Source organism: Ambystoma mexicanum, chromosome 2p (genome assembly GCF_040938575.1).
Source record: "Ambystoma mexicanum isolate Mex_15411 chromosome 2p, UKY_AmexF1_1, whole genome shotgun sequence".
Taxonomy (NCBI): Eukaryota; Metazoa; Chordata; class Amphibia; order Caudata; family Ambystomatidae; genus Ambystoma; species Ambystoma mexicanum.
The window spans coordinates 748,547,052-748,558,561 of NC_090923.1; the positions used below are offsets into that span (position 1 = coordinate 748,547,052).

An 11,510-nucleotide genomic window follows, 5' to 3' on the forward strand; every position below is an offset into this window, starting at 1 on the left:
TACACGTTAATTGTAATTGACAGGAATCTGGCAGGACTGCCATTTTGTTTGAATTCATTTAGGCACAAAGACCTAGTTCCAATGTAGTTAATCTAGCCATGCCCTTTTTAAATAAGAATAGTATGGATTCCATGTTGGGCAGGACAAATCCCTTGGTTGGTCGATCTCCAAATAATATATAAGCTATTTCACTTGGAAAACTTCAGAGGATACATTATATGATAAGAACTGGGCATTTGTATTCCTCAAAGTTACCCTACAGCCTGAGAATGTATGTGGTTTCTAAGATAACTGGCATTGACTTCCCTGACCCTCCGTCCCCCACTAAAAGCAGCACTTTAAGAGAATCGTACATTCACTCCTTAAAATGCCCCATCCCTCACACTTTTCGATATTCCTCAAGACTATTGCCAATGTTTCTGTAGCCATTTCAAACATTAGCACCCTGGCGGGGGTGCCAGCCAATCCGGTGGCTAGGAACGGTGGCGTGAACTGCCGGTGCAAGCCCACGTTCCATACCGCTTGATGGCCAGCTCTCCTGCCGCCATCTTCCCCCCACCCTCCGTTTCCTTATTTTATTTTCCTTTTCTCGCTGCCACCTCCCTGTTTTGTTGTGGCGGCGCAGGCCGCCACCATAGCTGCATCCCTGCTTCTCCGACCGCCATGGAAAGGGAAGAGGGGCTCTGAAGAAATGGTGGCCATCTTAGAAAAGAATTTCATTCATTGAACAGGATGCCTCCTTTTTTCTTTGCGCCCCGGGCTTTGGTAACCCGAGGTGCTAATGGCGTAAAGCACCTGTTCCAGGTGTTAACGTCCTGGGTCCCTTATTTTTAACTTGGCCCACCAACACCTGTTTCCGCCCCTGAGCGGATGCTTAACACTTTATGTACCTCATTCTATCTGGAAGGAACTTGACAAGCACCCATTTACTAGACAAGTTTCCCTCAAATATGCCATTTACTCCTTTGATCAATCTTGTGCCAATAGGGGAAAACGTAGGCTATTTCAATTAAGGTTGTCAAATGCCCCTGTTCTGCCCTTCCTACACCCTGGTTGAATGGTACCTAAGAGCTATTTCATGTGTTGTGTGGTAGTTAACTTCCCTTGATAACGTCTGCCTGAGTCTGGTGTACCAGTTTGGATATCACCTTCCAATCTTTATGTCAGGATGTTTGTCAATAGATTTATTAGCACTATTGGCCTATAGTTCCTCCACACCTCTTTATTCTTATCTTTCTTATGCATGATATTAATATTAATTATTAATGTAGGACTCCTTTCCACTGACATAGTATGCAGTGCAGGGGGTGGGGGGCAGTGGTGGCTAAACGGACCGCAATAACCCCTCTGTATTCTACCCCTGCTGTAGATCTGTTCTGCTGTTACCTCTTAAAAACGCTCCGTTATACATCTGTACAGTTTTATACCTTTGTAAAGCGCACCGTTACGTATCTGTATGGTTGTATACCTCTGTAAAACGCTACGTTGCTTCTCGAAACCAGGTCCGTGTTAAGTAAATATCATAATAATAATAAAAAAAGAATGCAGATACAGTAACAAGCCACTTTACCCAGTCTAATAAATGTCGCGAGTGAAACGATAAGTCGTTTTCTGCTCATCATAAGCCTCACAATAAAGAAAAGCATGTCTAAATGGGTAAATATTACCATATTTTGCAGACATTTTGCTGTTAGAGTGTTTTGTGACAAATGAAAACCATGCCCACTGTGTATTGTGTGCTCAGAATAGTTGCCTGCCTGTACCATTATCACATACAAATTGATGTCAATTTTTATGTCCCAAAATGCTCTTTGATTTCATACAAAGCATCCAGAAACTATTGTGCCACTTATCGCCTTAACCTTTCCCATAGGAGATTTATTTGCACTGTATTAGGGAGATTTACTCACTTATTGGATTGTTTATATATTGAGTGGGAGAATATTTTATTGATAAACAGCAATTTGTTTACAAACTGAGTGTTATGTATTTACAATATGCAGACTGGATGCTGGTATCATGCTGAGTGACCCAGAATACATGTTTGCAGTGTCAGAGCACATAACAAGTGATGGGGGAAGTACACGGTGAGGGAAGCAGATTGCAATGGATCAATACCTGCAAAACAGAGGGGCGTGGAGGGAGAAGATCTCCCAGTCTCAGGTTTGGTGGAGAGTGGTGGGTGTGTGGACCTAGGATGATGTTAGAGTCCATAGCAGTAGTGACAGTGTGGAGGCAAATGAAGTAGGTCTTAAAAGAGTGGAGCAATAGTCACTGAGGTGCCGACCAATGATGGATGGCAGAGAGGTCAGAAGGAAATACAGGAGGATAGTTCAGTGGTGAAGGATGGAAAGGAGAAGGTGATTTGGTGTCATGGGTGAATCAGTGGTAATAGAAGTAAAAGGAAGTTGTATGTTCACTGACTGAGAACGTGCAAAGTGTGAGAGGGATTGGAGTGGAAATTAGATTGTGACGAACCAGTCTAATACATAGAATCCAATTCAGTGAAGGACAGGGTCAAGGCTGAATCTTTACCTAAACCATGAACAATTCTATCACAGTAAAAGCTGTGTAGTGTGTGAAAATGATTATGATTGACATTTTGCCTATTGTGAAACATTGTTAACGGTGTCTTAAAGGTGTTTTATTAAATGCATTAGGAAATAACTTTGCATGCAGTTAATGAATACTCTGGGTAAGGAACGAGAAGAAGGCATTGGATAAAGCAATATGTTCTTGATCTAGTCATTGCTTTATGGCTAACTTAAGGTTTTGTAATGCATGTATATTAAATACACACACACCCTGCCCATAACAAGTGTGACCTGATCTTTTGCTTCTTATTTTCAGGTTTAACAGTGAAGAAGTAGGTGCAGTGAGCGAAATGCGGATTCCAAGGTGCATGATTGTCCTCCTGTCCCTCTTTTTGCTCATCACCATTGGAACATACATCAACTGGACTGCACCTCCTCCCCTACCGAAGGAATATACCTCTCTCGACCACTCCAAGACTTGGTGGTCCTCAGCTCCTATCACCACCCTTTCATCAGTCAGTATTACTCGACAGGGCTTTGTTAAAAGTAACTTTTCAGTGACTTCTCTCCTGAACATGACACTGTCGCTGAAGGACAAAATTCTGATTCAAGACGCCTATTGGAACAAAAAGCAGCATGCAATCTTCCGTAAACTGGAGAGCCAGGTGAATCTATCCTCTTCTTGTGGTGCAAGTGATGATGTTGGCTCACAAATCACTGATTTCCATACATATCCTGAACTCCACAAGCAGTTTGTGTTATACAGTGGCTGCAGAGACTTCCCTCTACTCATCAACCAGCCCAACAAATGCAGCCAGAACCAGACTTTTCTACTGCTTGCTATCAAGTCAGTTCCTAAAAACTTTGACAGGAGACAGGCAGTGCGAGAGACCTGGGGTCGGGAAATGAACCATAGTGGCTTGCAAATCCGGACTGTCTTCCTCCTGGGAACAGATACGAAAGGAACAGATCCTGACCTGAGTCACCTTGTCCGTTTTGAGAATGATCACTTCCAGGACATCCTTCAGTGGGACTTTCAGGATTCTTTTTTCAACCTGACCCTGAAGGATAACCTCTTCTTAAAATGGGTGACTATTCACTGCCCCCATGCCCGCTTCATCTTTAAGGGTGATGATGATGTCTTTGCCAACCCATTGACCATCATGCAGTACCTGGAATCGTTGGAGCATGAAAAGGCAGATGTCCTATATATGGGTCACGTGGTCACCAATGCATCACCCTTCCGAGAAAGCAAGAGCAAATATTACATCCCAAATTCATTTTACATGGGATCCTATCCTGCCTATGCCGGTGGAGGAGGATTTGTGTTCTCCGGCACGTTGGCTAAATGGTTGTACCTGATTTCTCAGTACATAGAGTTCTATCCTATTGATGACGTTTATACTGGGCTGTGCTTCCACGCTTTGCAGGTAAATCCCCAGATGCACCCTGAATTTCAGACATTTGACATTGCCGAGAAGGAGAGAGACAATCCCTGCACCCACAAAAAGCTACTTCTGGTCCACCAGCGGAGTACCCAGCAACTTATCCGTCTCTGGAGGAGGATGCAAGACCCTGACCTCCAATGCTGAGGGACATTCAAAAAAGCACTGGGGCAAGAGGAATTAGCATGAGTAAAACACATCATGAAGAACACTAAACATTACAAATAATGGTAGGAGCCACTGAAGCCGGGAATGAGCTGCATTCAAGAAAGCCAAAATCTACATGGCTCACTTGTGATCGTGTTGACCATGTTTCTCATTTTCACCTGATTGTCTCTTGTTCACATCCATTGTAGCCACTGTGGTCGAAAGTCATTATCCTCTTTTCTTTTGTGGTGCAAGATAATGGTTTTAGATGAGTCCCAAATCACCCTTGTTAGTTGAAGCCCATATTACAGGTGGCAGCCTAGCTGGCAGAATTGAGATGGCAACAAGGACTGACTGGAGTTCTTTTAAAAGTTATATTGTTACTGCAAGGCTGAGAAACATTAAGGGCCGTGTGGATGAAGACTATGTTGCAATTTCTCTGGCATGCAAAACCCCTAATAGTGTGGAGGGTTTTACGTATTTGTGTTGTAATCAAATAGTTTACCGCAAACACTACATGCCATACAAAATGTGAACATTGACGGCGTATCCTGAAAATGAACGGCCCTGCATAGGAATACCCCCTTTCAAAGAGCATGCAGCCATGGTGAATGCAGATTGCCAGTCACAATGTGCATAGTCACAAATATACTCCATCTTCGAAAGGTGCATTGTGTGTACAATGGACAAATACTCTATCTACCACATGCTGTACCTCAGTACTTATCAACACTGGAATCCTGGGATGTTGGTGTCTCCTCTTTAGAGGCCATCAGCAGACAGAATGAACTGTTGCTTTATTGCACTATGGTGGGTTAGAATGAAAGAGGCAGTTACTTTAAACCCACCCCATGTTTTGTGTAGTCCGTCGTGCCAATTATCGCTAATCGTCATATCTGAAAACTAACGTCTATGTTTGGGTTGTATTTCTTACAAGAAACATTTTGTGATTCCAGAGCATGGTTGATCCAATAACCACTGTCCATTACCTTTGTAAGTCTACCATAACCTACTGCATTTCCTAATCAATTTTGGGAAGAGCAGCCATTTCGGTGGAATTCCTCTGACCTGCAGATGTTGAGCAGACAAGACAGACTATACAGTAATCCCTGTAGAGGTGAAGAGACTGCATCTCCACTGCAAGATCTGGGGCAAGGGTACCACTGGAATGTCCAAAGGGTCTCAAAGCTTCACCAGTACCATTCTGTTTTCTTACCCGAAGGGCCTGTGACTGCTGATGCTACTACGTTTGTCAATTCAAACTCCTCCCTGTAGATAGAATTCCTTTTTGGTAGTGTAAAACATGCAGACATATATAGTATGTCTACTTAATTTGTTCGTTAGAGTAAGTTACATGGACATGACAATATGGTTCTGTGAATTCAGATTATATGTATGTTGGTGGATAAACGATGTCTGCCTCTTTAACACTTTTTCCAGCAAGTCATGGGAGGTGATCATGATGGTATGGAGGTGATGACCATGAATTATGTCAACCAAAGGACAAGATCCTACTAGCCATAAAGACAGAGCTATGGTGCCTCTGCATACATCACCTTTGAAACCTCTTCTGAAAGTGAGATTAATAGGACAAAGCCTACCAGCCACATGAATCCACAAACACCCCTCCCTGATTCCCAAATGATATCACTGGGAGGGAGGGTGGCAAGGGTGAGCATGTCATCAGTAACACGGTCACCCGAATCAACAGTGAATCTCATTTCTGGCTTCTTCTGTAAGGACAGAAAAGGAAGCAGTGTTAGACCATAGTGTATCTCCCACCCTGTTCATCATATTACTGCTCTGATTCGGGCTGTCCTAGGGAACAGGGTGGAGGTTCTAAAGAACAAAGACAGTGAGCAAACTGGATGCATCAAAAGTATCATCAGCAAGATGATATGTGGAAAAACATTGAAGCAGTCATCAATCCAGAACCAAGAGGATTACTTTAGCCGCAAGTGAAAGTAGCCATCAAACCCACGTGGTTAACTCATTCAAAAGATGAAGAGCAAAGTATATGTCAGCTTTTAAAACTCTGAGATCGGAAACAGGCCCTACTCTGTGCCTACGCACGGAAAGATGCAGACATATTGGGCCTCATTACAGGTCGGGCGGTCCGGAAATAACAGTGGCGGTAAACCCGCCGCCACTGTTAATTACGGACCGCCTGATCCCGACTCCTGCAGGCGGGAGGTGATGTTCCCGTCAGGTCTGACCTGGCGGGTTTAACACCGCCTGCATGCAGGCGGACGTGGAAACACCAGCACCTTCACGAGATGGTGCCGGTGTTTCCACTTCCCCATTCCCAATGAGTCCTATGAGACTCAATGGGAATGGGGATTTACAGATTTCCGCCTCCGGATTTCCCGGGACACCAGGGTCATAATGCTCTGGTATTTCCGGGAGTCACAGAGGCGGAATGGTAATACGAGTCTGGCGGTAACCAGGCAGTTTTACCGCCTCGGTTACCGCCGGACTCGTAATGAGGCCCATTGTCTTCACCCGGATATAGTAACAGATAAGTGCCATTTGCGGAAATTTAACGATTATGCTGCCCCCATTCTGTTGTAGTGAGTGTGGTCTAGAAAGCACATGAAAAGTGTTGTTGCAGTCCAGATGCTCGTGCTTCTAAAGAGACCAGTCACAACGTCTCTAAGAATGATTTGGTGAGGAAGGAGGGACATCATTGGTTGCAGGAAAACTCCAATCGTGATTCAAGATGTTGTACTTTGAAGGGACTCACAAGTCCATTGCCCTGCTTATCTATGATGCCAGTTTTGGACACAAGGCCCTGTCAGGGCTACCCAGGGGCATGGACCTTTGGCATTCCCCATGCCCAGAGACACATGCTGTTAATTGCTGGAAACCACATCAGGATAGGAACATTGACAAATGAATATGATTTTTTAATGGACAATCACCGGATGGTGATGGATCTGACTATAAACTCTGTGATGGAAATGTTAAAAACGTTTAAAACCCGAATGACAGCAGGATATGTCAGGTGAAAGCACCTCAAGGTTAAACACTTGTACAACAAGAAAGAATACTTTGGGAGGAATTGGCTATCTGTATAATGACATTCTTTGAGGTGCAAAGTCTTAGGGCCTCATTACGACCCTTGCGCTGACGGAATGAAGGGGGCCGGTACAGGACCGGCCCCCTTCATTCCGTCGGGACTGATTACGAGGTTCCCTTTGCGGGACCCAGATCAGATCTCTGGTAAAACCAGACGTCTTTTCCGGGTCCCGCAAGGGGAAGAGGGAGGTAAAACGGGACACTTGTAATGTGCCCGTTGTTACCTCCCTCCCCATTCCCATTGAGCCCTCCGGGGGCTCAAATGGGGAATGGTTCCTGCAAGGAGGATTTACCAGGTCCTCCTGTGTCGGAATGACCCTGTAAGTCCCCATTGCAGGAACCCGGTAATGTAGCCCGGTTTGGAGGCAGTCATGGAGCTAAAAGCTCCATGGCTGCCACCAAACTCGTAATGAGGCCCCTAGTCTTTATAGAAAATTATCAATTCCTTTTAGAAAGGGTGGTAGGTGATTAGGCAACCTCTCATTGGAGGAGAGGGAGTTCAAATAATATCAACTGTCAAGAAGATTTGGAAAAGGCAATTGGGTTTGGGAAGTAATGGGAGAAGCAGGAGATCCAAGCAAGGTGTGCACTGTTGTGGCAAAAACTACAATGATCAGACAGGATGTGATTGTTACAGACCTAGTGGGTTACCAACTCAAGAAGTACACCTAACGTACTGAACGTATACATATATGGTCGCCTAAAATAATATTGTTATACATATCCTTTGCATATTCCCTAATTTCTTGGACCTGCTGGCAACATTTCTGCTTGGCATGTTCTTTGCAGTGCCCCTGATTAAAGTCTGGTATGTCCTTCCTCTGTCCTGTGCCTTCCCGCTATAACATATTTGCTGGGCAAGGAGATGTCCCCCTCACCCAACATAGATGTTCTTAATGTGAACCCATGTTTAAATAACTTTTTCCCCCATAGATTCTCAATGAACACAACTTTACTTTTCCCTCTACATGTTAGGAATTTCAATTCACCCCAAGGAAAATATAGGTTTCCACAGTTTGAACCTATCATGCCTTCCTGAAGTCGGACTCGCTAGCAAAGTAAATAATATACTGTATACCTCTTTGCACTTTAATAACCCCATTCTAATGGTTCCAGCAGCACTTCACATGCCACATAAGTTAGGTAATGGGCAGCTTGCTCGCTGTTGTTCTGTCCTTTCTGAAGAGCATTGTTTTTGTAGATACACTTGATTGCATCTGTGCTGCCCTTTTCCAAGCAGCAGCATTAACCATATTGTGCCACAAGCCTCAGGTTCCTCTTGTTCTGATGAACTTCACTCTTATCCCTGTTAAAGTCCCCCCGAAGCTGACTACTGGGATGAATAGCGCTATCTGTTCCTCGGATCCTGTCCTCTAAGTGCCATTAGGAAAAAAGCTAGAACAGAACAGTGGCTCCTATAGTGAGAGATATACTAATTGTTCCAGGAGGGCGAGGCCTACATAGTTGCTAGTGGGCATGCCTCTTAGAAGAGCAGGTGTAGATGTTGATCTTCCTCCTAGTAAGAAAGATACCTGGAAATGGCTATTTTTTAAAAGTCATTCTAAGCTCATCATGGGTTAAAATATGTTCTGGTTTGTGAACAGTCTGATTTGCTCAACCCATTGTATCTAAGTTGTATTTCAGGGTCTTTGGACCTCTCAGCAATCTGGCGCGGTTGTAGCATCTACGGGTCCTGATGAGTACCAAAGGTAGGGAGTAATTTTCCAGTGAGGCACCTCATTTCCACAGGGCAAGATCCAGCCGGGTACTATAGTATCAAGTGTATCAGCAGTAGGTTTGGCTCCGATTGGAGTCCCACGGGGGCCAGTATGTTGTGATTATTGGTAAAAGTATATGTGTGAGCATGTTGAGATATCAACTCAAAACATGATCAGCAGTTCTAACTAAATGCAGATAACAGTGAAATATATGTCTTTATCCAAGGCAGTCATTTGCCTTTATTTGATGTACTATTTTAACAAGATGACAAATCGTTTAGAAGATTGTTGGCTAAAGATAAATCCAAATGTGATAGAATGCATGGCTGTGAGTTTCCAAAAACATCTTGAGAACAGATAAGGGAAATGTGGACCTTCTTTACACAATTGTGTGTGGTCACTCTCAGTTTTCTAGGTGTCAACAGCAGTGCCCTCTTTGACCACAGCCTTAAAACACATACTCACGCTGGCCTTCACCGTTCACTGTCAAGAGTGTTTTTTTACTCAAGACCACTGAAAGATGTGTGCCTCTTCTGTGTGCCTTTGATGGTGAGACATTATATCATGCGTTTGTATTGCTGCATTGCCAATTACAGGAGGAGTGCAAAGCACGACTTGTGCCCGACTGGAGTGCTGATGTAAAGTGGCTGAGACAATACTCTTGCCTTAACAATACAACTCCTATCCTTCCCAATCTGAATTTGTTACCTTTGAACTCTTATGTCCTGTGCCAGTTGGGCATTTTGGTATTTAAAGCTCTATAGGATATTGGACCATGCTCTCTACATGCAACTTTGGATCACCAGAGCTATAGTCATATGTGTTCTAATTAGGTCTGTCTAGACAGTCTCAAGAAGTAGATCCTGGGTGTTTGGTCTATTTCAAGTGTAGGGTCGGGGATTGTAATTCCCACCTTCTAGGCTATGTTTCAGGTGTTTTGGGAATGCTGAAGATCTGGAGAGTACAACTTTGGAGGAATACCCTTCAACGACATGATGGTTACTGCATGGGGTAAGCATGCAGTAAGATGAAGGGTCTGCATGATTCTGAGACATGCAGTCCCTTCAGTTAGACCCTATTTTTACCACCCACAGGACTCAATTGACTCCAATGCGGTATTCGTGCATGCAGTGTTACCAAATGGGTGATCCTGTATTCCATTACAATTTGTGTGGAGGAAATGTCCCCACACAAAAGCATACATATGTTTCAAAAATGGGTTTCCCAACCCATAACTTTGCAGACCGGTCAAACATGCAGTACTCTGAAAAATTGCATGTTTTACTGTTTCCGAGAACCTTATAATCAGGACCCTAGTTTTTATTTATGACCATACTTTCATGGTATTTATAGATGATTTCATGTTTGAATATGCCTTAGATTATTCTGTAAAGTGTGGTAATGCCCCTTTGGGTGGGGCATGTTGTTATATTAAAAATAAAAATGGAACTAAAATCATTCGAAGTGGACTTTTTTTTTCCCCTTATCATTTATTCGTGCTGGTTACCCTGAGCTATATCATTATGGCTGATTGGCTAATTTACTTTTTTCTCTTTCATTCATTCACTGTCACCGAGCAATAAAGAGTTAAAAGAGATATTACAATTAATGAATGTCATTTGTTTTTAATCCCCCACAATGTAAACAAGAATTTGCAATGCACTTTCACTGTGATTTTCTCTATGTCCCTTTGACATAGTCTCCCATGGGTATCATTTCTATTACAATGTGGACATCCTTAGACATTTATTTTACTCTTTTATTTAATGCACGCTTGTAACAATTGTGTTTGCTTCATCTTGGCCATCTTGGCCTAACAGTGTTGTAGTCTAACGGGTCCAGGCATTCCACAACATTGGTCAAACCAGTACAACTTAACAGTGTGAGCCATTGGTTTGAGGAGGCGGCTCCTGATTATCAGCTCTAGAAAGCATACCAATTTCCCTCCCTCAGGGATCACTTAGTGGCTTCTTCTAGCCAGACCGCATTTCCCATCGTACCTTCTATTGCTATTACCACAGGAAATGCCTGGCAGAAGAGGAAACGCCCACTTCGACTTTTACTCTGCTTTTCCAGCTGCATTTGCCCTCTCTGCTCTGGCAGCCCCTTCCCAGTATTGCACGGGAGCTTTCGGATATGTACCACACTCACATGGCTCGACTATGGAAGCTCAATGCCCCTATTTGGATGGGCTTCATTCAAAACATGCCCCAGTCCCAGGTTGTTATATGTTGAATTCTGAAGGCAGAGTTGTCAGGATACTACATGACATGCATTTTCCCAAAAATCATGTGTTGGCGAATGCTCTCCTTTTCTTTGGTTCAGGGACAAATATAGATTTCAATGCCACGCTGCCTTTTGATTATTCCTTCCCTGGACATTTCCTAGAGATCTTGAAGAGACCTGCTGCTGCTCACAGTGTTAACCCTACTGTGGAAGAGGAGGAAGAATAGCTTAGGGGCAACCCTTTTGTCCTGGAAGCAAGACAACGCAGCGTAACACAGGTTCAAATCCCGATCCTGCGTTTATAAACCACTCCCTGGTATTAAGTGTGTTATAAATGAACAATCAAATAAATGGCGAGCAAG

General features: G+C 43.6%; 1 protein-coding gene across 2 annotated transcripts in view; it reads left to right on the top strand.

The window, feature by feature from the left end:
* The window catches only part of B3GNT8 (UDP-GlcNAc:betaGal beta-1,3-N-acetylglucosaminyltransferase 8), a 176,304-nt gene extending 165,924 nt beyond the window's left edge, over positions 1-10,380 (top strand). For both annotated transcript variants that reach the window (XM_069644386.1, XM_069644387.1), the window contains exon 2: positions 2,851-10,380. In XM_069644386.1, the coding sequence (XP_069500487.1) occupies positions 2,885-4,126 (1,242 nt within the window). In that variant the 5' untranslated portion in view covers positions 2,851-2,884 and the 3' untranslated portion in view covers positions 4,127-10,380. The remainder of the gene's footprint in view (positions 1-2,850) is intronic.
* The last annotated feature ends 1,130 nt before the right edge of the window (positions 10,381-11,510 follow it).